General features: G+C 37.2%; 1 protein-coding gene and 1 long non-coding RNA gene across 4 annotated transcripts in view; one reads left to right on the top strand and one right to left on the bottom strand.

Moving 5' to 3' along the window:
* The window catches only part of LOC143731909 (uncharacterized), a 233,212-nt gene that overhangs the window by 190,536 nt on the left and 15,350 nt on the right, over nt 1-27,326 (bottom strand). The window lies entirely within an intron of this gene.
* The window catches only part of wwox (WW domain containing oxidoreductase), a 273,547-nt gene that overhangs the window by 16,986 nt on the left and 229,235 nt on the right, over nt 1-27,326 (top strand). For all 3 annotated transcript variants that reach the window (XM_077222507.1, XM_077222508.1, XM_077222510.1), the window contains exon 5: nt 8,163-8,269. In XM_077222507.1, the coding sequence (XP_077078622.1) occupies nt 8,163-8,269 (107 nt within the window). The remainder of the gene's footprint in view (nt 1-8,162; nt 8,270-27,326) is intronic.

A 27,326-nucleotide genomic window follows, 5' to 3' on the forward strand; every position in this document is an offset into this window, starting at 1 on the left:
ACTGATTCAGATCTCTCTAGCAAACTCTCTTGCATCACATGAACAGTGACTCTGACTTACACACGTGAGTGTTTTAGCCATTTAAATAAAGCTGGGTAGCTCCGCCCACTGTCAAATATCATTGGTCCAGAATCTGCAGAACTGAACATGAAACTGATTGGCTGTGATTGTGTCAATATGTGCAGCTCTTCCGAATCAACCAAAGATGATAGAAGAGGTTGTTTCGTTGAACCATATCAAAATTATAAATTGTTTTATAAAATATATTTTTCATTATATGTGTGTTTTTGAAAGAAGTCTCTTGTGCGTGAGCATAAAAACCGGGTAAAAAAACCGTTGTTTTAAAATAAATAATTAAAAATAAGCCATTACTCCAGTCTTCAGTATCACATGATCCTTCAGGAATCATTCTAATATGATGATTTGCTGCTCAAGAAACATTTATGATTATTATCAATGATGAAAATTGCTTCATATTCCACATTTTGTAAAAAGAAAACTTTCTTTTTTTTAATTCCAAATGTCTTATGGTAGTGTATCATGTTTTCCTCAAAAATATTAAGCAGCAAAAATGTATTACTGATAATAGTGATATATTTGAGATTCTGTATTCAGAATATTGAACAGTCTCTTTTTATTTCTTATAAAAAAAGTTAAAATAGCATAATATCCAGAAGCCAGGACAAGAACTATCCACAAGTTCAAAAAAATCCCAAACGTTTGGCTGTTTCTGTGATATTTGAGCGTGTCTTTAATCTTCTGTGCGCCTGTGGAGCCTGTTATTGATATTGAGTGTCAGAGGAAATAGAAACTGAGGCTTTTAATGTGTGTTTCATGTCCCTTTTTGATGAATCTGTTTATCGGCTCTGTAATGAACACCAGGTATGGTTGGTTAGTCAAATTATTGAGCATTATTAACCTTGGATGAAATTCACAAAAGCACAGAAAAAACTGATATAACATGCAAGAAAATTACAGCTGGGGATAAAAGGTTCGATAATGATTACGGCCTCAATACCACCCGGGTGAGCGGCCAGAATGCATATATATATATAAATGTGTGTGTGTGTGTGTGTTTAAGGCCTTTTACTGGCTTTTTAAAATGGGTCGGAGGCTTGAATGTGAACTCAAGTGGTTTATGGATTCGCTTTTACTATTGTTCCAAGAGCAGAGATATTAAAGTTGCATGACGACTCTTTGCTCTCTCTCTCTCTCTCTTTAACAATGTCCGTGTTGGGATTAACGGTGCTCCTGCTCGGATTCGTGGATACCGTTGCCGTGGGGACGGCGTGACCGTCGGCACGATGAAAAATGACGTTGGGATTTAGCCGAGGCCACTTGGGGGTCAGAGCCGGAATGTGTGAGGCAAGGGCATGGAGGGCATGGAGGGCAAGAGCAGCGGCGAGCGGCCGGTCAGCTGGAACCCTGTAATTACAAACCATACATTTCACTTTGGCCCGTGACAACATCTCCCCCAATCCCAAATGAAGATGGGGGTTATTAATGGTGTAAATTAAGCCTCCCTACAGACTGATGGAGGCACCACACTCCCCGTTTTAACCCCAAATATATATATATATATGTCTCAGCTCACCTGCTGCTCCCTGGCCCCGCCCCTTTTGATGCGGCACGACCATATATGGTCATTACAGCTGCCATTGGTCCAGGCCTGGCGCCACGAGGGGGCAAAAGGGGGCATTGCCCCCTCAGTTTCATTTGTGTATTCATGGTTACAAATCAAATGTTTAACCTTTTGAGCGGTACGGTCCCATATATGGGATTTCGAATGTTCAGTGACATGACATCACTGCCAGATTCAATCGCTGAGCCAGAGTCGCACGAGCTAAAATTTAGATTTTAATTATTTATTTAGATACAATAATGTAATAATTTTCCTTTATTACATTAAATGTTCAAATGTATTTATTTATTTAAAAGCATACAAATCAAATTTAACAAGACGAGGCAACTTTAGTCACTCTAAATAAATAAATAAATATTGCATCACATACCTATAGTATTATTTATTGAAATACATGGAACGTTCACATTAATGTAATTTCTTTCCTTTACTACATCAGTATTACTACAATTATTTGTTTGTTTATTTGTTTGTTACTGTCTCAAATAATGTCGAAATGTAAATAAAAATCTGGTACTACACTGTAGAAAATTAGGTCCCACTTTATATTAAGTGACTAAGTATTATGTACTTACATTGAAAAATATGTACAGTGTACTTATTGTGTTCATGTTGTATTGTAAAATACTTTTGCTGCTATTGAGCTGTGATACGGGTAAGGTTAGGGTCAGGTGTGTGTGTGTGTGTGTGTGTGTGTGTGATACGGGTAAGGTTAGGGTCAGGTGTGTGTGATACGGGTAAGGTTTGGGTCAGGTGTGTGTGTGATACGGGTAAGGTTAGGGTCAGGTGTGTGTGTGTGTGTGTGATACGGGTAAGGTTAGGGTCAGGTGTGTGTGTGATACGGGTAAGGTTAGGGTCAGGTGTGTGTGTGTGTGTGTGATACGGGTAAGGTTAGGGTCAGGTGTGTGTGTGTGTGATACGGGTAAGGTTAGGGTCAGGTGTGTGTGTGTGTGATACGGGTAAGGTTAGGGTCAGGTGTGTGTGTGATACGGGTAAGGTTAGGGTCAGGTGTGTGTGTGATACGGGTAAGGTTAGGGTCAGAGGTGTGTGTGTGTGATACGGGTGAGGTTAGGGTCAGGTGTGTGTGTGATACGGGTGAGGTTAGGGTCAGGTGTGTGTGTGATACGGGTAAGGTTAGGGTCAGATGTGTGTGTGTGTGTGATACGGGTGAGGTTAGGGTCAGGTGTGTGTGTGATACGGGTAAGGTTAGGGTCAGGTGTGTGTGTGATACGGGTAAGGTTAGGGTCAGGGGTGTGTGTGTGATAAGGTTAAGGTTAGGGTCAGGTGTGTGTGTGATACGGGTAAGGTTAGGGTCAGGTGTGTGTGATACGGGTAAGGTTAGGGTCAGGTGTGTGTGATACGGGCAAGGTTAGGGTCAGGTGTGTGTGATACGGGTGAGGTTAGGGTCAGGTGTGTGTGATACGGGTAAGGTTAGGGTCAGGTGTGTGTGATACGGGCAAGGTTAGGGTCAGGTGTGTGTGATACGGGTAAGGTTAGGGTCAGGTGTGTGTGTGTGATACGGCTAAGGTTAAGGTCAGGTGTGTGTGATACGGGTAAGGTTAGGGTCAGGTGTGTGTGATACGGGTAAGGTTAGGGTCAGGTGTGTGTGATACGGGTAAGGTTAGGGTCAGGTGTGTGTGATACGGGTAAGGTTAGGGTCAGGTGTGTGTGATACGGGTAAGGTTAGGTTCAGGTGTGTGTGATACGGGTAAGGTTAGGGTCAGGTGTGTGTGATACGGGTAAGGTTAGGGTCAGGTGTGTGTGATACGGGTAAGGTTAGGGTCAGGTGTGTGTGTGTGTGTGTGATACGGGTAAGGTTAGGGTCAGGTGTGTGTGATACGGGTAAGGTTAGGGTCAGGTGTGTGTGTGTGATACGGGTAAGGTTAGGGTCAGGTGTGTGTGATACGGGTAAGGTTAGGGTCAGGTGTGTGTGATACGGGTAAGGTTAGGGTCAGGTGTGTGTAATACGGGTAAGGTTAGGGTCAGGTGTGTGTGATACGGGTAAGGTTAGGGTCAGGTGTGTGTGATACGGGTAAGGTTAGGGTTAGGTGTGTGTGTGTGATACGGGTAAGGTTAGGGTCAGGTGTGTGTGATACGGGTAAGGTTAGGGTCAGGTGTGTGTGATACGGGTAAGGTTAGGGTCAGGTGTGTGTGATACGGGTAAGGTTAGGGTCAGGTGTGGTGGTATGGGTCGGTTTAAGGGTGGGTTAAGGTGTAAGGGAAGGGTCAACTAAATTAATTACAGCTGTAATTACATGCAGGTATTTTCAAAATATAAGTACAATGTAAAAACGTATGTACACAATTAGTCCATTGTATCAAATTATTAGTTTCAATGTAAGTAAATTGTACTTAAAGCCACTTAATATAAAGTGGGACCGAAAATTACAATATGTCAATTATTCCCTTTAGATGTGTCTAATAAAGCAGAAAACAACAGAGCAGGGCAGATTTCAGAGTGATGACAGAAAATCAGCGAGATTTATGTGGGCGTTAATCTGTCCGCTCTTTATGTGTATCCTGGCTTAATTCCCATTCGCTCGCTCTGGCTAGGAAGTGACCCGGAGAAGAACGGGCCGCAGGTCATCTCTGGAACGTCCCGTCTTCACAGCACACACACACACCGAAGTGCAACACTTATGAGGTTAGGGGTGTTTGTTCAAATGCCTGAGCAAACAGCACTAAAACTAACCTTGTGTTTAAGAGATGATCTTAAAACTGCCATCTTTTCTTTCTTTCTCTCAAATGTCATGCTAAGTTTAGCTGGACACCTGCGCGTCTCCGCCTCTCTGACGAACAAGCGGAGTCATTATGTCCAAATTAATGTCAAACCCCTCTTATTTTACATAAATAATACATGGCGGCTCGCTGTTGTCGTTAAACATATTCTAATCTGTTCTCCATTACAAAAAACAACAGCGTTGATTAATTCACACTTCAAGCTGAACAACCGCCACGATTTTCACAAGGTGACTGTGAGTTGCTCTTTTGATCAACGCTAATGCGAGACTTTTTCATTAATAAAACGATGAAAGCACACCGCTTAATTGTCATGTTATGGATTTACTGGTGAATGTGTGTTTTGTTGGTCTACTGGCAGGGAAAGCGTTTCTTGTTTGTATTTTGGTGTGTGTTTCCCGGGGAGGAAGGCCTTGTGCTGATACACACACACGCGTTCTCCATTACTCCTAATAATGTGTCATAAAATTGAATTCCATGCTTGGTTTGTCAGAGAGGAGGTCTTATCCTACTCCAATTTTGAGTTTTAATGGGTAATACTCCTTAGCTCTCTCCTCACAATTAGGCCTCCTAGTTACCTTTTAATGAAAATCAGATTAAAACATAATCTAATTAAAGTTCATTTTAATCTGCGCTATCGTCCCGGCTGTCTGTGGCTCAGAAACACGCTGGCACACTGTCAAACTCGCTTCGTTTGCATAGAAGAGGAAGGCCAGACTATCAGGCAAGGGTTTTTACATGTGTGTGTGTGTGTGTGTGTGTGTGTGTGTGTGTGTGTGTGTGTGTGTGTGTGTGTGTGTGTGTGTGTGTGTGTGCTGGGAAACTCGTATGAAGTGCGTTTCTGATCCCACACTCATTCCAGGTCATATTTTGCTTAAAAAATAAATAAATTGAATATTATATTACATTTACTGCGAAGAAAATAAGGCCTATTTTTAGTAGCACTAAGATTTTTTTGAAATGCAATGTTTGAGCATTTCAACCCCCAAATTACTGCAAAGCTCCCTTATTTTTCTACTTTTAATTTTTTTTCAGAGATAATTATTGTTATATTGTCTTAGTAATATTCACTGTAATACAGAAAAAAGGTAGAGTTTTATGATTTATTAAGAGTAACATTTCCTTTAGGTGCTGTTGCATTTGATTTGTATGATTTTACATAAACACATAATTAAAAGCATCAATTAAAGGCATTGTACATGTTATCACTGTTATTACTTTCACAGTACTTAATTTTTTAATTATTGTTTATTTAGTTGCAATAATGTAATCATTTTCCTTTATTATGTTAAATGTTAAAATGTATTTATTTATTTATTTAAAAGCATACAAATCAAATTTAACAAGACAAAGCAACTCACAGTCACTCTAAACAAATTAACATTGCCTCATACCTATAGTAATATTTATTGAAAACATAGAACGTATTACATCACATTAATGTAAAATGTTCCTTTATTACATCAATATGATTTGTTTATTAATGTCATAATGTCACAATGGAAAAATCTGGTACTACACTGAAAAAAAATATGATCAATAAGTTATGACAATGCATATTTTACATTGCTTCCTTCAACTCAAGTTATAAAAGATTCAACTCATTTTTTAAAGTCAGTTAAATGTAATTTAAGTAGGAATGACTTTCAACATTCAAGTTGATTGTTCTTAAAAATTTAAGGAAAGCTGTTTTTTTTTTTACAGTGTAATGGTCCTAAAATAGGCTTTGTTGTTTTTAATGCAAAAATATTGTTTCTTATGTTCCTTTTGATTTAGGGGTAAAATAGAAGCATTTTATTATGCAGGTTCTGTGAGGTTCACCCTCCTTTCCGGTCTATAAAAATAAAAAACAGTGTTAAAATCATTGTAAGTGCTGGTTGGATCAGTCCTTTGGAAAGAACGGGGCAGTGAACTTCACTGGGAAAAGTGAAGGTAAAAAACTCGGACATGCGTGCAAGTGCCACTCACAGTCAGTGACAGCTGTCAGCTTTCATCCGGTCCACTGATACCCATGATTCCCAGCACTGGAGTGGTTCACGGAGCGACGGAGTCATGCCTCTCTGTCTGAGCCGTGTTGGCCTGTCAGGTCTTTTCTGAGCCATGACAGTGTAATATGTTTTACAAGCAGAATGGCCAAGGGTTATTTCACAGTCAGAGAGAGCAGGCGGGCCAGCCAGTAAACCAGCGCGTTTAGTCCACCTGCTGGCGGATAACACACTCACACACCCACACACGTTTGAGCCGCCGAGCGTCGAGGGAAAACCGCAAAGGCCAATTTAGCTCTGTCTTTGAGTCTGTTTTATAGTAATAGGAGATTACGACAAAAGAGAGCAAATCTGCATATGTTTTCAGCCCCTTTGCTGTAATTAAACCCAGGATTTAATGAGCAAATGTGGCCAACAGAAAGACGCACATGCGCCTGAGGATTACGGGTTAAAATAAGCCACTGAGCTCAAATGTCCTGCCGACAGGACAGAAGTCTCCTTCACCCTGGTGTTGTGGGACATTGCAGATTTTAGAGGTTTGACCTTTGTGTCCTTCGTATGATGGCAAAACACACCGTTCGCCCCATCTGATATTCCTTCTTTAACTGGATTATTAATGTCGGACTTGCAAACCTGAACCATTGTTATGAACTTGAGGCTTTTTCTCGCAGTATCTATTCTGAGACACATGTACCTTTATGACGGGTGCCCACTCCGGGTAATAAAGTGCTGATGCCAGCTTAAGAGAAACTTTAAACACACTTGGTGTAATCAAAGGCACAATGCAAAACGGCAGGTCAGCAAAACCAGCCAAAACAATACCCCAAGTCCCCCCTAAATATAACCTTTTTCAGTGAAGCAAATGTTTTGTGTTTCTGCCTTCCCATACGGAGTATATTTAGATCATTGTTTCTACCTTTTGGGTTTGACTGACCCATTTAGAGTGGCGATTTTTGAAAATTAATTTGAGAAACTGATATGAGGAGTAATTTCTAAATGAGGCTAAAGTATCTCTGACGCTCTGTGATAGAGCCTCTTATCACTCTAGCTTTGAAGTGCTTTAGGATCATGGGTGTGGCAAAAAGAAATACACATTATGGATTTTACGTCTCCATTTAGTAAGTTATTCTTGCAAAAAATCTGCTTTCTTAATCAGTATAAGCAAAAAGATCCATTAATGTACATAATGTACCAAAAATGCTCAAGATATTTTGAACTCTTTTCAGAGTTATGCATCTTTTGATTAAGTTTAGTTTTCCTGTTTTAAACGTAAATAAAAAATTGTTGAGGCTTATGCACAGAACAAAAGAATGACTTGCTAATAAAGTAAGAAAACCAAACTTAATTCAAGATATATTTTCTGATAATAAGTCATTGTTTCACAATTTTATTTTCAAGTAATGTATCTTTTTAAAGATATTTAGATACTGGAAAAATACAGATTATTTTTTGCAGTGTAAATGTGCTAACGATAGACATTCTGTCATTGAGGTGCCTCAAGGTCTTGTCCTGGGTCCGGTTTCATTTCATTATCATTACCAAAGCTATTGGAGTTTCTCTGCTTTGACTTAATCATTTTCATCACTTAAAAAGGGTCTTGATTGAGTATCTTAAAAAAGAGCCTTTGGCTTTCTGTCTGACGGAGAATGAATCCGAGATATGGGATTTCCGTCCACCCTCTGCTCGGGTTCATCCGCTGCAAATAACAGCAAGTTATCAGTCAAGTGACTTATCTCAATCATGTCATTTCTCTTCTCCCACAATCCCTTTTCTCCCCACCCACGCCCTATCTGCAGGTTTCGAGACCGCCCGATCTTTCGCTCTTCACGGCGCCCATGTGATCTTAGCGTGCCGAAACCACAGTCGTGCCAGTAAAGCAGCAAGACTGATCACGGAGGAATGGGTTAGTAAAAACACCACACACACACACACACACACACACACACACACACACACACACACACACACACACACACACACACACACACACTCACACACTCACTCACTCTCTCTGACTACTGCAGTGCGACGTCATCCTGTGTGACCTTTACATTTCATAAATCACGTTTTGTGTAGCTGGCATCTCTGGCTTCTCCTGAGTCACATGATTAGGTGGAGATTTGAGTCATTAGTGCTGTTTCTACATAGTCAGCGGCCTTCTAATGCATCCTAACTGAAATATATGTATGATGTGGTACTAGTGGAACTATGTATGATGTTAATTATATGATCTGATCTGAATTGTTCTTCATAGGCAGCAACTCTTTCAAATAGTGCTGTTTGTATTTTTTACTTTGTTACTGTACTTAAGTACATTTTTCGAGGATCTGTACTTTATCAGAGCATTGTTATTGTGGGAAATGTTATTTTTCACCCAGTTTGGTGCAGAGCATTCTGGGAGTTCATTCTTGCCTTGGATTGCATGCGTTTGGGTTATGAACTGCGGTTTGAAACCGAGTGTAATTCTGCTCTGCACAGCGGATGCTATAGCAGACATTATCGCCAACTACTGTCGTGGAGGAACAACAATTTGCAGAAAATTTTGCTGAACAAGTTTAAACTTAAGTTAGTAACATTAGCACCCTGTTGTTAAAGGAGTAGTTCACTTCAGAATTAAAATCTCCTGGTAATTTACTCTCCTCCACGTCATCCAAGATGTTCATGTCTTTCTTTCTTCAGTCGAAAAAAATTAAGGTTTTTGAGGAAAACATTGCAGGATTTTTCTCCATATAGTGACTTCAATGGAGTCCAACGGGTTGAAGGTCCAAATGTCAGTTTCAGTGCAGCTTCAAAGTCTCGACACGATCCAGCCGAGGAATAAGAGTCGTATCTAGACACATCAGCGGTCATTTTATAACAAAAATGAACATTATATATATTTTTAACCTCAAATGCTTGTCTTGCACTAGCTGTGATGCGCCACACATCACGTAATCACGCTGAAAGGTCACGCGTGTTCCGGTTTATAAATGTAGGATAGGCCGAAAAACTACCTCTGATTTTCTCCTCCAACTTCAAAATCGGCAACATCGTTGTTTTACCCCTTATTTAATTATTTATTTTTTTGTAAATGGCGTTTGTCTAAATCTTCGCACGTTCGGTTTGTAAACAATAGGTCTGTACTTCCGCTTGCGTCACGCGTGACGTTTCAACGTGTTTTTATTAATATGGAAATAAATCAAAAAATTACAAAAATGAAATTATACTCTAAATAAGCAACTAAAACTGCCAGCAAGTGGCGGTAAATGTCTTAATGAGTAAGTCATTGAGTCATTCATTGATTCATTGATTCACTGATTCATTCATTTGATTTGTTCAAACGGCTGATTCATTCAGGAATGAAGTAAATGGCTCTCTTTATAAATGAGTCATTGAATCATTGTTTCACCACGATTGATTTGCCCAAACCGTGCTATCATTCAGAAATGACACACCTCTGTATTGCTTGAAGACACACAACACTGGTGCTCTGGTTTATCTGTAATATTTTCGTTAGCAAAAGTTTGCGAAAACAGACAATATTGTGTCTACATTATAACACAATATTAACTTCTTATTCAATGAACTGTTGAAATCAGTAACACACTTGCACTCGTGCTGTTCGGGACCAAAACAGCATATTGTGTGATATTGCTTAACTATATCATGTGATATAAATATGAGCCAAAAACCCATACAGGGGCATTTTTGCTCTGATATCTTGAATTTTAGGGGCATTATAACAGCATTATACAGGCTTCATCACACAGGGAGCTTTTGCTCTGCTTCATGTTCTTCACCAGTCAACTATATGAGATTTAAGATGAACTACGTCGGTTTTGGATGGGTGCGTTAAATGCATTAATAATTCTAACACATTATTTTCCCCCTATAATTAAGTAATTGAATGCGTTAAATTGACAGCCTTAGTAAAAAAATGATGTACACTTTTGGCTTTATATCTAATCCTCCTGGTAAACTTCTTTAATTTAGGTTAAAAAATGCTGTTCTTATAGAAGACATCTAAAAGCAAACTTAAAGATCCTCTAGTTTTCAACTTTCTCTCTTTTACGGTGTAATTGTTAATGAATATTCCTGTGGTCTTGACGTGGCGTGTCAGGGATTTTGCCCGTGGCTGTGCGCTCGCAGCCGATCTCTCTGAGAGTCTCCATTATTAGCAGGGGGGGGGGGCTCTGATAATTAACTTTGATTATTGCACTAATATTGTGGCGCTCTTGACACTCCCCCAGATTTATGAGTGTGAGAAAATAAACAAATGAAATGTAGGTGCTGGAGCAGAAAGAATAAGCTATTACGAGGTGCCGTAATTACAGCCATCCTGAGACTTGGAATTAGTTGATTAATTACAGGATGCCAATGGATTACAGGGGAATCTAAAGTGTTTTAAAGCAGTGGCGATATCTGATGAACAAAGCCCTCCTCTCGACAGCAGATAAGTCCTCAGGCCTGACAGCTTCAAATCTGTCGGCGTGTTTTAATAAATGTAGAGGCATTTTACAAGCACTTCACAATACGCCAGCGGAGAAATCGGCACAATCCTTTAATAATCAGAGTTATTAAAGAACATTTAAATATTAAGGCAAATTACCTGGCACAAAAAAAGAGAAAAAAAGCCAGACGATCTGATTAATGTTTACCGACACCTTGCTGGGAGTTTTAATTTTTCATTCTCTAACAATTACTGCAAAAACATCTGATATTAATTCTCCAAATATGAGCCCTCACGACTTTTCCCTGTGAGAAACGAGGAAAGTAATACCAGAAGATAGCTTGATCAAGTTAAGATTTTCATATTCTGATTAAAAAATATTGAATTTGATTTGACTCCTAAATCGCAGGTGCTGCGGGATGAGTAATGGAAGGCATGATATCGGAATAAATCTCATCGACGGGAAATGCATACTTACACCTCAGGAATGATATTAATAGATCCGGGGAAGGACAGGACAAGGAAATTAATCGTTAAAATGATGAATGTACTCTCCGTGTCTTCCCACGCTCTTACGGCGGGGTTATTTTGATAAAGATGTATGTTTTGGGATCTACAGAATGAAGGGTCATGGCATCTACTTCCCAGGTCACCTGGAACGCCGGACAGGCTTCTGGAGCTTCAGTGAAGAAAACTACTGTTGAAAATCCAGAGTCAAATCCTGCCATACATCACAGTCAGCACAATCAGGCTGTCAAAACCCACGAGTCAGTCTTGAGCCACGGGGAAAAATGCTACCGCACTAAAGGAACAAAATCTGCCTATTTTAGATAAATCTGTAAACATGTTAAAGGGATAGTTCACCCAAAAAGCCCACTTGTTTCAGACGAATACAATCAGAGTTATCTTAAAAAATGTCCTGGCTCTTCCGAGCTTTATAATGGCAGTGAATGGCCATTATGTTTTGAAGTCCATAAAAGTGCATCTTTCCATCAGAAAAGTGCATCTATCCATCATAAAAGTGCATCTATCCATCATAAAAGTGCATCTATCCATCATATAAAAGTGCATCTATCCATCATAAAAGTGCATCTTTCCATCATAAAAGTGCATCTTTCCATCATTCAAGTGCATCTATCCATCATAAAAGTGCATCTATCCATTATAAAAGTGTATCTTTCCATCATAAAAGTGTATCTTTCCATCATAAAAGTGCATCTATCCATCATATAAAAGTGCATCTTTCCATCATAAAAGTGCATCTATCCATCATACAAGTGCATCTATCCATCATAAAAGTGTATCTTTCCATCATAAAAGTGCATCTATCCATCATACAAGTGCATCTATCCATCATAAAAGTGCATCTTTCCATCATAAAAGTGCATCTATCCATCATACAAGTGCATCTATCCATCATAAAAGTGCATCTTTCCATCATACAAGTGCATCTATCCATCATAAAAGTGCATCTTTCCATCATAAAAGTGCATCTATCCATCATACAAGTGCATCTATCCATCATAAAAGTGCATCTTTCCATCATAAAAGTGCATCTTTCCATCATAAAAGTGCATCTATCCATCATACAAGTGCATCTATCCATCATAAAAGTGCATCTTTCCATCATACAAGTGCATCTATCCATCATAAAAGTGCATCTTTCCATCATATAAAAGTGCATCTATCCATTATAAAAGTGTATCTTTCCATCATAAAAGTGCATCTATCCATCATATAAAAGTGCATCTTTCCATCATAAAAGTGCATCTATCCATCATACAAGTGCATCTATCCATCATAAAAGTGCATCTTTCCATCATACAAGTGCATCTATCCATCATATAAAAGTGCATCTATCCATCATATAAAAGTGCATCTTTCCATCATAAAAGTGTATCTTTCCATCATAAAAGTGCATCTATCCATCATATAAAAGTGCATCTTTCCATCATAAAAGTGCATCTATCCATCATACAAGTGCATCTATCCATCATAAAAGTGCATCTATCCATCATATAAAAGTGCATCTTTCCATCATAAAAGTGCATCTGTCCATCAGAAAAGTGTATCTAAAAAGTGGATCTATCCTTCATAAAAGTACGTCTAAAAAGTGCATCTGTCCATCATAAAAGTGCATCTATCCATCATAAAAGTGCATCTATCCATCATAAAAGTGCATCTATCCATCATAAAAGTGCATCTATCCATCATAAAAGTGCATCTATCGATCATAAAAGTGCATCTGTCCATCATAAAAGTGCATCTGTCCATCATATAAAAGTGCATCTATCCATCATATAAAAGTGCATCTATCGATCATAAAAGTGCATCTGTCCATCATAATAGTGCATCTATCCATCATAAAAGTGCATCTATCCATCATAAAAGTGCATCTTTGCATCATAAAAGTGCACCTATCCATCATAAAAGTGCATCTGTCCATCATAAAAGTGCATCTGTCCATCATAAAATTGCATCTATCCATCATAAAAGTGCATCTATCCATCATAAAAGTGCATCTGTCCATCATAAAAGTGCATCTGTCCATCATAAAAGTGCATCTGTCCATCATATAAAAGTGCATCTATCCATCATAAAAGTGCATCTGTCCATCATATAAAAGTGCATCTATCCATCATATAAAAGTGCATCTATCGATCATAAAAGTGCATCTGTCCATCATAAAAGTGCATCTGTCCGTCATATAAAAGTGCATCTATCCATCATATAAAAGTGCATCTATCGATCATAAAAGTGCATCTGTCCATCATAAAAGTGCATCTATCCATCATAAAAGTGCATCTATCCATCATAAAAGTGCATCTGTCCATCATAAAAGTGCATCTGTCCATCATATAAAAGTGCATCTTTCCATCATAAAAGTGCATCTATCCATCATAAAAGTGCATCTTTCCATCATAAAAGTGCATCTATCCATCATAAAAGTGTATCTAAAAAGTGCATCTATCCATCATAAAAGTGCATCCATCCATCATAAAAGTGCATCTATCATCATAAAAGTAAATCTAAAAAGTGCATCTGTCCATCATAAAAGTGCATCTATCCATTAAAAGTGCATCTATCCATCATAAAAGTGCATCTTTCCATCATAAAAGTGCATCTATCCATCATAAAAGTGTATCTAAAAAGTGCATCTGTCCATCATAAAAGTGCATCTATCCATCATAAAAGTGCATCTATCCATCATAAAAGTGCATCTATCATCATAAAAGTAAATCTAAAAAGTGCATCTATCCATCATAAAAGTGCATCTGTCCATCATAAAAGTGCATCTATCCATCATAAAAGTGCATCTATCCATCATAAAAGTGCATCTGTCCATCATAAAAGTGCATCTGTCCATCATAAAAGTGCATCTATCCATCATAAAAGTGTATCTATCCATCATAAAAGTGCATCTATCCATCATAAAAGTAAATCTAAAAAGTGGATCTATCCATCATAAAAGTGCATCTATCCATCATAAAAGTGTATCTATCCATCATAAAAGTGCATCTGTCCATCATAAAAGTGCATCTATCCATCATAAAAGTGCATCTAAAAAGTGGATCTATCCTTCATAAAAGTGCATCTATCCATCATAAAAGTGCATCTTTCCACCATAAAAGTGCATCTATCCATCATAAAAGTGCATCTATCCATCATAAAAGTGCATCTGTCCATCATAAAAGTGCATCTATCCATCATAAAAGTGCATCTATCCATCATAAAAGTGCATCTTAAAAGTGGATCTATCCTTCATAAAAGTGCATCTGTCCATCATAAAAGTGCATCTGTCCATCATAAAAGTGCATCTATCCATCATAAAAGTGTATCTATCCATCATAAAAGTGCATCTATCCATCATAAAAGTGCATCTATCCATCATAAAAGTAAATCTAAAAAGAGCATCTATCCATCATAAAAGTGCATCTATCCATCATAAAAGTGCATCTATCCATCATAAAAGTAAATCTAAAAAGTGCATCTATCCATCATAAAAGTGCATCTGTCCATCATAAAAGTAAATCTAAAAAGTGCATCTATCCATCATAAAAGTAAATCTAAAAAGTGCATCTATCCATCATAAAAGTGCATCTGTCCATCATAAAAGTAAATCTAAAAAGTGCATCTATCCATCTAAAAAGTGCATCTATCCATCATAAAAGTAAATCTAAAAAGTGCATCTATCCATCATAAAAGTGCATCTATCCATCATAAAAGTGCATCTAAAAAGTGGATCTATCCTTCATAAAAGTGCATCTATCCATCATAAAAGTGCATCTTTCCACCATAAAAGTGCATCTATCCATCATAAAAGTGCATCTATCCATCATAAAAGTGCATCTGTCCATCATAAAAGTGCATCTATCCATCATAAAAGTGCATCTATCCATCATAAAAGTGCATCTTAAAAGTGGATCTATCCTTCATAAAAGTGCATCTGTCCATCATAAAAGTGCATCTGTCCATCATAAAAGTGCATCTATCCATCATAAAAGTGTATCTATCCATCATAAAAGTGCATCTATCCATCATAAAAGTGCATCTATCCATCATAAAAGTAAATCTAAAAAGAGCATCTATCCATCATAAAAGTGCATCTATCCATCATAAAAGTGCATCTATCCATCATAAAAGTAAATCTAAAAAGTGCATCTATCCATCATAAAAGTGCATCTGTCCATCATAAAAGTAAATCTAAAAAGTGCATCTATCCATCATAAAAGTAAATCTAAAAAGTGCATCTATCCATCATAAAAGTGCATCTGTCCATCATAAAAGTAAATCTAAAAAGTGCATCTATCCATCTAAAAAGTGCATCTATCCATCATAAAAGTAAATCTAAAAAGTGCATCTATCCATCATAAAAGTGCATCTGTCCATCATAAAAGTAAATCTAAAAAGTGCATCTATCCATCTAAAAAGTGCATCTATCCATCTAAAAAGTGCATCTATCCATCATAAAAGTAAATCTAAAAAGTGCATCTATCCATCATAAAAGTGCATCTGTCCATCATAAAAGTGCATCTGTCCATCATAAAAGTGCATCTAAAAAGTGCATCTGTCCATCATAAAAGTGCATCTGTCCATCATAAAAGTGCATCTGTCCATCATAAAAGTGCATCTAAAAAGTGCATCTGTCCATCATAAAAGTCCATCTATCCATCATAAAAGTGCATCTATCCATCATAAAAGTAAATCTAAAAAGTGCATCTGTCCATCATAAAAGTGCATCTATCCATCATAAAAGTGCATCTATCCATCATAAAAGTGCATCTAAAAAGTGCATCTATCCATCATAAAAGTGCATCTATCCATCATAAAAGTGCATCTGTCCATCATAAAAGTGCATCTGTCCATCATAAAAGTGTATCTATCCATCATAAAAGTGCATCTATCCATCATAAAAGTGCATCTATCCATCATAAAAGTAAATCTAAAAAGTGCATCTGTCCATCATAAAAGTGCATCTATCCATCATAAAAGTGCTTCTAAAAAGTGCATCTATCCTTCATAAAAGTGCATCTATCCATCATAAAAGTGCATCTTTCCACCATAAAAGTGCATCTGTCCATCATAAAAGTGCATCTGTCCATCATAAAAGTGTATCTATCCATCATAAAAGTGCATCTATCCATCATAAAAGTGCATCTGTCCATCATAAAAGTGCATCTATCCATCATAAAAGTGCATCTATCCATCATAAAAGTGCATCTAAAAAGTGGATCTATCCTTCATAAAAGTGCATCTATCCATCATAAAATGCATCTTTCCATCATAAAAGTGCATCTGTCCATCATAAAAGTGCATCTATCCATCATAAAAGTGTATCTATCCATCATAAAAGTGCATCTATCATCATAAAAGTAAATCTAAAAAGAGCATCTATCCATCATAAAAGTGCATCTATCCATCATAAAAGTAAATCTAAAAAGTGCATCTATCCATCATAAAAGTAAATCTAAAAAGTGCATCTATCCATCATAAAAGTGCATCTATCCATCATAAAAGTGCATCTGTCCATCATAAAAGTGCATCTGTCCATCATAAAAGTACATCTAAAAAGAGCATCTATCCATCATAAAAGTGCATCTATCCATCATAAAAGTAAATCTAAAAAGTGCATCTATCCATCATAAAAGTAAATCTAAAAAGTGCATCTATCCATCATAAAAGTGCATCTATCCATCATAAAAGTGCATCTGTCCATCATAAAAGTGCATCTGTCCATCATAAAAGTACATCTAAAACGTGGATCTATCCTTCATAAAAGTGGATCTAAAAAGTGGATCTATCCATCATAAAAGTGCATCTGTCCATCATAAAAGTGCATCTGTCCATCATAAAAGTACATCTAAAACGTGGATCTATCCTTCATAAAAGTGGATCTAAAAAGTGGATCTATCCATCATAAAAGTGCATCTGTCCATCATAAAAGTGCATCAATCCATCATAAAAGAGCACCTATCCATCATAAAAGTGCATCTTTCCATTATAAAAGTGCATCTATCCATCATAAAAGTGCATCTGTCCATCATAAAAGTGCATCTAAAAAGTGCATCTGTCCATCATAAAAGTGCATCTGTCCATCATAAAAGTGCATCTAAAAAGTGCATCTGTCCATCAAAAAAGTCCATCTATCCATCATAAAAGTGCATCTATCCATCATAAAAGTGCATCTATCCATCATATAAAAGTGCATCTATCGATCATAAAAGTGCATCTATCCATCATAAAAGTGCATCTATCCATCATAAAAGTGCATCTATCCCTCATAAAAGTGTATCTAAAAAGTGGATCTATCCTTCATAAAAGTGCATCTATCCATCATAAAAGTGCATCTTTCCATCATAAAAGTGCATCTGTCCATCATAAAAGTGCATCTATCCATCATAAAAGTGTATCTATCCATCATAAAAGTGCATCTATCATCATAAAAGTGCATCTATCCATCATAAAAGTGCATCTATCCATCATAAAAGTAAATCTAAAAAGTGCATTTATCCATCATAAAAGTGCATCTATCCATCATAAAAGTGCATCTATCCATCATAAAAGTAAATCTAAAAAGTGCATTTATCCATCATAAAAGTAAATCTAAAAAGTGCATCTATCCATCATAAAAGTGCATCTATCCATCATAAAAGTGCATCTGTCCATCATAAAAGTGCATCTGTCCATCATAAAAGTGCATCTATCCATCATAAAACTGCATCTATCCATCATAAAAGTGCATCTAAAAAGTGGATCTATCCTTCATAAAAGTGCATCTATCCATCATAAAAGTGCATCTTTCCATCTTAAAAGTGCATCTGTCCATCATAAAAGTGCATCTATCCATCATAAAAGTGCATCTGTCCATCATAAAAGTGCATCTATCCATCATAAAAGTGCATCTATCCATCATAAAAGTAAATCTAAAAAGTGCATCTATCCATCATAAAAGTGCATCTATCCATCATAAAAGTAAATCTGAAAAGTGCATCTATCCATCATAAAAGTGCATCTATCCATCATATAAAAGTGCATCTGTCCATCATAAAAGTGCATCAGTCCATCATAAAAGTGCATCTAAAAAGTGCATCTGTCCATCATAAAAGTACATCTAAAAAGTGGATCTATCCTTCATAAAAGTGGATCTAAAAAGTGGATCTATCCATCATAAAAGTGCATCTATCCATCATAAAAGTGCATCTTTCCATCATAAAAGTGCATCTTTCCCTCATATAAAAGTGCATCTATCCATCATATAAAAGTGCATCTTTCCATCATAAAAGTGCATCTTTCCCTCATATAAAAGTGCATCTGTCCATCATATAAAAGTGCATCTATCCATCATATAAAAGTGCATCTATCCATCATAAAAGTGCATCTTTCCATCATAAAAGTAAATCTATCCATCATAAAAGTGCATCTTTCCATCATATAAAAGTGCATCTCTCCATCATATAAAAGTGCATCTATCATCATAAAAGTGCATCTGTCCATCATAAAAGTGCATCTATCCATCATAAAAGTGCATCTATCCATCATAAAAGTGCATCTATCAGTGCATCTTTCCATCATAAAAGTGCATCTGTCCATCATAAAAGTGCATCTGTCCATCAAAGAAGTGCTCTATCCATCATAAAAGTGCATCTATCCATCATAAAAGTGCATCTTTGCATCATAAAAGTGCATCTCTCCATCATAAAAGTGCATCTCTCCAACATAAAAGTGCATCTCTCCATCATAAAAGTGCATCTCTCCATCATAAAAGTGCATCTCTCCATCATAAAAGTGCATCTCTCCATCATAAAAGTGCATCTCTCCATCATAAAAGTGCATCTATCCATCATAAAAGTGCATCTGTCCATCATATAAAAGTGCATCTATCCATCATAAAAGTGCATCTATCCATCATAAAAGTGCATCTATCCATCATAAAAGTGCATCTATCCATCATAAAAGTGCATCTATCCATCATAAAAGTGCATCTATCCATCATATAAAAGTGCATCTGTCCATCATAAAAGTGCATCTATCCATCATAAAAGTGCATCTATCCATCATATAAAAGTGCATCTATCATCATATAAAAGTGCATCTTTCCATCATAAAAGTGCATCTTTGCGTTTCTGTAAGAACGAAATGCGTTTGTGTAAGAAAAATATCCATATTTAAAACTTTATAAAGTAAAATAACTAGCTTCAAGCCAACCGAACATATGGATTCAACTTACGCCTAAAGCGCAACTTGGCCGGAAGCTAGTTATTGCTAGTTATTATGTCTGTTATTTTTGTGTGAATATCCCTTTCAGAGGGATTTCATTTTAGTTTTTGAATCTCTTGCTGTAACTCAGTCCATCATTTAAATAAATAGACATCCATGCATTAAATATAATACTTTATATAAATGTGTGTAAATCTAGAATTCACTTGCGAATGCTATTTATTGCTATTTATTTATAATAGTCAATGCAATTTTGTAGTCCTTTTGCTTTTTTTATGTACTGTTTCTGCAAGTGTTGTGACATCGTCCCCTTGTGAAACGCAGCTCTGTCTGCTGATGTAATTTCCTGCGGTGAAACATTGCTGATTGTCCTGAGAGAGAAACAATGGTTTATTTATAGAGGGTTGCTCTGCAGATATCTCCGTCCGTGTGAACAAGCTTACTAATCACACCGTAAATGCCTTCATCTTTCCATTCTCAGTAATCAGAGCAGCAGAAGCGTGGAGTCACGCTGAATCAGCACACACACACACACACACACTCGTCTGCTTTAACCCCGCGGCCGGGAACCCATCCATCTCCGCTTCCCAGATCCTCGGGCTTACGCTGAGGGTCATGCTAGCAGCGCGTGAAGGTCGGGGACGCAAGGGCCACGGCTCATGCTCTTCACCTCTGACTGGTGCGCTGTTGATAAAGACACTTACTGAACTCAGGCCTGTACTTTCACATCGAAATCTCTCTGAAATAATAAGCTTGTGTTTGTTCGTCAGCCAGTGTGAGTTTTAGACTCTCACAAGCGTGGACATTTAAGGAAGGGTGGGTGTTTATATTATGAGTGTGTTTTACTATAAGAAACACATTGGTGGTGTTTATGGGGTTGAGCGGGTGGGTTTTATAGTGTGTGACGGGCCACAGTAAAGACACAACAGAATTAAACAGCAGATGTGCACTGGAGCACAGAAAACAACCCTGCTGGGTCGTACAATCCTGGAGTTTCATTCATTCATCAGGCGGTATCTTCTGGAGGGAATTTTAGTTTATGTGAAAACTACATTTAGATTTAGACAATTACCTAAGTCTAAAATAATGAGTGGTTCTTGTTTAAATAAATCTCATAGAATCTCACTTGTAAGCATCACTTGTTTTTCTATTTATTTTTTTACTTTGCAATTTACAAAATGTCTTTTGAACACCGTTACAAACTTCATTGAATTTATATTAAGCGCAGTTCTTAAAAAATTAAAATTTTGTCAGATATTTTCTTAAAAACATTGTTGTTTTTTTTCTTAAGAAGAAAATGACTTATATTGATTATATCGCGGTTTTTGCCGAAGAATTCTGGTCCACTCGAATCACCTTTAAAGCCGTCTTTTTACAGTGCAGATTACGGTAATGATCGCAATAATACGCACAGTATTCTTGTCACGACTGGCTTGACTTGTGTCTATTTGCACTCTCTCTATAGTGAATTATCCTGTGATCAGGCGCTTTCAAACATTATGTGCTGAATGCTGCCTTATTTATAATGAATTGTGTCGTAATTATATAATTAAAGATGCCATTTGACTCGTCACAATTCAGGAATTCAAATCTTTCTTAAGTTTTATCTTTAGAACAATCTTAAGAAATGTTTGGATATAAATTATTTTTTAACTTTGCTGAAGTTAGAAAATAGGAAGAATATATCACTTTTCATTCTTAAAGGAGTAGTTCACTTTCAAATGAAAATGATCCTATGATTTACTCCCCTCAAGCAATCCTAGGTGTGTATGATTTCCTTCTTTCAGACGAACACAATCTGAGTTATATTAATACATATCCTGGCTCTTCCAAGCTTAATAATGGCAGTGAATTGCAATCAACAGATTGAAGCTCAAAAAAGTGCACCTGAACAATGTTTATATGTGAATAAAAGCCTAAATTCAATTTCTTCATCATATAAAGCGATCGAGTCTCTTCAGGAAATTTGGACTAAACCTCTCAAGTCATATGGATTATTTTTACGATCTCTTTATAAACTTTTTGAAGCGGCAAATTGGTAGTTGTGTGGACTGTCAATGGAGGGACAGAAAGCTAAAAATATGAATTAAAATATCTTCATTTGTGCTTCGAAGATGAATGATAGACCTTATGAGTTTGAAACGACATGAGGGTGAGTAAAAGATGACTTTTTTATTTTGGGTGAACTAACCCTTTAAAACATAGTGATTTAGCTTGAAATCGAACATCTCGATGGCTAATGATGAAAGTAGTGTTAGCATAGTAGAGTACCGGACAATGTTGTGCTCATGAGTTGAGTCCATGCTTAATTTTCTTGATTGTCTATAAAATTCTGCTGATCTTTGATTCATGAGCTCGGGAGGGATGTTTAATAGAGCCCCTGGAGGGATTGTTTTCAGATCAAGGCCTGTCTAATGTCCAGCAGAATAACTTAAACATTTTTTCCCATTTAAGAGCATTAGCCAGTAGCCACACTTTTTTTCTCCTTGTGTCAAAATGGTAATGAGGTACTTTGTAATCATGTTAATTGCCGACCTAGCTTCGTGTTAGCATGTGTTCATTGTTTCCGTGAAACAGTATTTACAATCAAGATGAAAATGAACACGCTGCGTGAGGGTTGAAGAAGCGTTGTGTTGTTAGGGTGAGCTCTGGAACCAATTAGGGCCGGCCCACTTCTCCACCGAGGGCTGATGGGAGGAAAGCGCAACCTTGTAATGCCTAAAAAGCGAATTAACATTGTGGCGGATAGACAGTCTTTGTAATTAGATAACTGACCGTGTTTCGACTTCATGGTCTTCAGGCGTTGCTCAGTAAATGCGGTCCACTCCTGTCATGTTGGGCTCTTTATTTAGCACTAGTACTGAATAACCCACAGTTGGGGGGTAACTAACTAAAGTATTTATTCGACTAACTTGACTACGTTTTTAAATCAAATGTTTTCCTTCATTTGTAGCATTTGTTTTAGTGAATCTGTTCACTCAGACGGTTCATGTGAATGACCCCTTTTATTGTAAAATATTGTACATGTCAAATTATTTTGCTTAGTAGTTAGTATGATTTTGATCTAGTTTTACAAATTAAGATGTTTTCTAGTGTTAGTGAGTAAATCTTGCTGTTTGAGTATAAAAAAGCTCTGGAAAGCTCCAGTTCTTCTCCATATCAGTGTCAGTGTTTCTGAAACTCTGTAGTCTTTCTTCCGGGAACGAACACGTCACAATATTCCGCATTATAATAATCCATACGCAGAATAAAGGGGCGGGGCCTGGTTGAGTTAGTTAGTAGTGTGTTAAACTGGTTGTTATGGTAAGGGGCGGGACATTTCCCAAACATGCTCGAAGCGCTCGACGAATCACAACTAGGGTTGTAACGGTATGAGATTTTCATGGTATGATAATAGTCTCAGAAAATATCACGGTTTCACGGTTTACGGTATTAAACAATGATTATTATTATCAGCTGCAATGAACCTTAAATTAATGAAAACTGATAGGGTTTTTTGGTTGAACATGGTTTATTAAAACAAAAATTTTTAATCTACCTTTTGAAAAAATAAGAAAGAAAAAATAAAGCTGCAGATCTCCCATTTGAACAAACATGTTTGATCAATTGAATTAATAAAATTCTTAATTTATTAATTATTATTTAAGATAATTTTTATTTTGACAGGTTGTACTAAACTCCTATGAGTTTCAGTCAGAGTGTATTTGACAATGATTATTTTCAACAAAATTATGAAATGCTCATTTAGTTCTCTCAGAGCAGCTCTGGATATGTTCATGTGTTCACGTCCTTATATAGTGAGTGAGACGGCAGATGCTTTAAACAACATGAGCGTCCCACATACTTGAGTATATACTAGGTGAAACGGTGCTGCTCATTCACACAGACACGCTGAACAAGCAGAATATAGATTTACAGTTTTTTGCGCTGTTTAATAGACACACTCATATAGCGATTTTATTTATTGCACAGCTATATTTTAGATTTATTCATCCATCTATCAAATCGCGCATTTTACGTGACATCTGCGTTATATTGTAAATTCCCTCAGCAACACGTAAATAATATGGACTTAAGTTATAAATGGAACTTTATCTGCAGGGAGGGAAGGTGTTCGCGAATATGGGAGAACATATTTGACATATTTCCTCATTTTGCAGCCACTCTTCGTCCATATTTCTGGACACAACTGGATATCAATCTTCAAGGAAAAACCCACGTTCGTTTTTCGGATACCCAAAGTATTCCCACACTGCAGATTTTAACTTTTTTTTTTTCGAAGAATTCGCAGCCTCAGTCTCAGACATTTTCTCCAGTGCACATGTATAGGTGGAGTAGTCAAGTGGAAATAAGTTGCATATGCGCATTTGAGATCTGCTTTAATTTTTTTTCCAAAACCGTGGATAAGCAAATGTTCACGATATGATAATCGTACAAGTCAATATCGCGATAAACCGCCATACCGGTATACCGTTACAACCCTAAACACACTGATCCAGTCGACCAATCAGAGCACAGTGTGCTTTTCAGAAGGAGGGGCTTCATAGAGACAGGAACTGAACAGAGCGTTACTGACAGACTGGGAAGAGAGGAGCTGCAACAATGGAGAATATGAGGAAAATAATCAACATTCAAGCAGGAAAACTTGTTCTAGTAGAGCCTGAAACAACATCAAGACTTTGTGAAAGGGCATAATACGGCCTCTTTAAGATTTTTTTATTGAACTTCTAAACTGTAATTGTATTGCTGTAGATTGACGAATAAAGTAGGCGGTCCTACTCGACTGCTTCTGTTCTGACTTCAGTTTCATCAGTTTAATGTTGTCACACTACACTAGACGAGATAATCAATTTTACTGCATTTATTGGGGAAAAATATCTGATATCTATTAAAAAGGTTCAATGTAATTATATTGTAGCTAATTAGATTTTCAAAGGTGTTGCTTGACTGTAGTTTAAGTGAAACTATAAGAAGCTTGGGAAACTACAAAGCTTCTCAAACACTGCCATAAACCATATATCTATATTTGAGGCGCTGGAGAAAAAAAAAACATTGTTTGAAAAAAATAATAATAAAAAAATTCTGTATTTAAACTGTTTTTTGGGTGAAGAGACAAGGAGAGTAAATATCATGGCTATGAAGTGATTAAAACCGAAAACAACATGGGGTAAACAGATGGACCAAAAATAAAGTGAATTTGTATCAGCAGAATTAGCTGCACAAAGACGGAGGCTAATTATGTTTACTTTGTGTTTCCAAGTTATTTGCGAGATCTTGTAGTTTAGTCTTTTAGTCTTTCGTTTAACCTTTGATGATTTAACGCGCGTTTCCTGATCTCAGATATTGAACAGAATATAATTGAGGTCAAATTCATGCACCTCGCTTAAGTGGAACGTGCAAAACAACAACAGCTAATCCTCGGCTAGAGGAGGATAACCCAAACAGGATCATGCACTAATGTTTTTCTAAGCCTGTTTTTTTCTAGAAGCAGAGTGTGTTCGATTCGGAGCGGGGTGTGTGTGTGTGTGTGGAGGAAGAGCCTGGGAGCGTGTGTATATGAACGTCCATGTCATGTTGATGTGCGGGGTTCGGGACGGTGGCCTTGATCATGGGTGAAGGCTAGGGGATTTAAAGAGGACCTGACGTGTCTGTAATGCTGACCAGGAGTATTGCTGGGCACCCTTGGGCCGAAAGAGCACAGTTTTCTTTCGAGAAGGGCTCCTTGAACCTGTTGTGTGTGCCAGTGCTTGTAGTTTCAGGAGAATACATGAGATATAGTGTATACTGGCAGTCAAAGATTTCAAAAGACCCTCAAAAGTTTGAAATTGTTATGAAATTGTAATGTTTTTGAAAGAAGTCTGTTTTGCTCAGCAATGCTGCATTTATTTTATCAAAAATACAGTAAAGCCTGTGAAATATTATTGCTGTTTAAAATAGATGTTCTCTAGTATAGTGAAATGTAATTTTTTCCTGTGATCACAGCTGAATTTTCAGCATCATTACTCCAGTCTTCTGTGTCACGTGATCCTTCAGAAATCAGTCTAATATGATGATTTGATGCATTTATGATTATTATCAATGTTGAAAACAGTTCATTTGCTTCACATTTTTGAGGAAACCATGATACATTTCATTTTAAAAGTTTGGGGTGAGATGGATTTTAAAAAAGAAAAGAAAAAATAATACTTGTGTATATGAAATGCGTTTATTTTATAGCAAGTATACTACAAATTTGGGTCCCACTTTACATTAAGTTGCTTTAAGTACTATGTACTAACATTGAAATTAATAATTTGATACAATGGACTCATTGTGTACATACATGTTTTTACATTGTACTTATATTTTAAAAATACCTGCATGTAATTACAGCTGTAATTACTTTATATAATTACATTTGTAATTACACTGTTGACCCTTCCCTTACACCTTAACCCACTCTTAAACTGACCCACACCACCACACCTGTCCCTAACCTTACCCGTATCACACACACACCTGACCCTAAGCTTACCCGTATCACACACACCTGACCCTAAGCTTACCCGTATCACACACACACCTGACCCTAAGCTTACCCGTATCACACACACCTGACCCTAACCTTACCCGTATCACACACACACCTGACCCTAACCTTACCCGTATCACACACACCTGACCCTAACCTTACCCGTATCACACACACACACCTAACCCTAACCTTACCCGTATCACACACACCTGACCCTAACCTTACCCGTATCACACACACCTCTGACCCTAACCTTACCCGTATCACACCTCAATAGCAGCACAAGTGTTTTACAATACAACATGAAGACAATAAGTACGTTGTACTTATTTTTTGATGTAAGTACATAGTACTTAAAGCCACTTAATATAAAGTGGGACCCAAATTGGTCTACATATTTATGTATTTACAACTAATTTTGTACTTAATGCACTTTAGTTATCCGGAAATAGTGCTGAAGTTCAACACTTTAACACGCACTTTAAATATTTTGCATTTAAAGACTGATATTATACTATCCTTACTAATAGTGAAATTAAAACACATTTTAGGCTTAATATTAAGAAATGTGCATTTTGCAATAAAGAAGTAGTCCAAATAAAGTTTAATTATAATATTTATATCAGTAAGTCTCAATCGATATGTCAGTAAATGTGAAGTATTCCACTGAAGGCAAGTTGTAGAGAGAACCCAAGTGCAGTGTATTTACTAACATAACAAGATCAAACATAAAACAAAATCAAAATGAACTATAGAGCCAGTGTGTCGTGTGGACTATAGAGTGTATCATGTGGACTATAGAGTCAGTGTGTCGTGTATAGAGTCAGTGTGTCGTGTTGACTATAGAGTGTATCGTGCGGACTATAGAGTCAGTGTGTCGTGTTGACTATAGAGTGTATCGTGTGGACTATAGAGCCAGTGTGTCGTGTTGACTATAGAGTCAGTGTGTCGTGTATAGAGTCAGTGTGTCATGTTGACTATAGAGTGTATCGTGTGGACTATAGAGCCAGTGTGTTGTGTTGACTATAGAGTGTATCGTGTGGACTATAGAGTCAGTGTGTCGTGTGAACTATAGAGCCAATGTGTCGTGTGAACTATAGAGTGTATCGTGTGGACTGAGTGTATCGTGTGGACTATAGAGTCAGTGTGTCGTGTGAACTATAGAGCCAGTGTGTCGTGTGTACTGTAGAGTGTATCGTGTGGACTAAAGAGCCAGTGTGTCGTGTGGACTATAGACTGTATCGTGTGGACTATAGAGTCAGTGTGTCGTGTGAACTAAAGAGCCAGTGTGTCGTGTGG

Source organism: Siphateles boraxobius, unplaced genomic scaffold (genome assembly GCF_051911475.1).
Source record: "Siphateles boraxobius isolate OS27281-9 unplaced genomic scaffold, OSU_SipBor_1 88, whole genome shotgun sequence".
In the NCBI taxonomy this organism is placed as follows: Eukaryota; Metazoa; Chordata; class Actinopteri; order Cypriniformes; family Leuciscidae; genus Siphateles; species Siphateles boraxobius.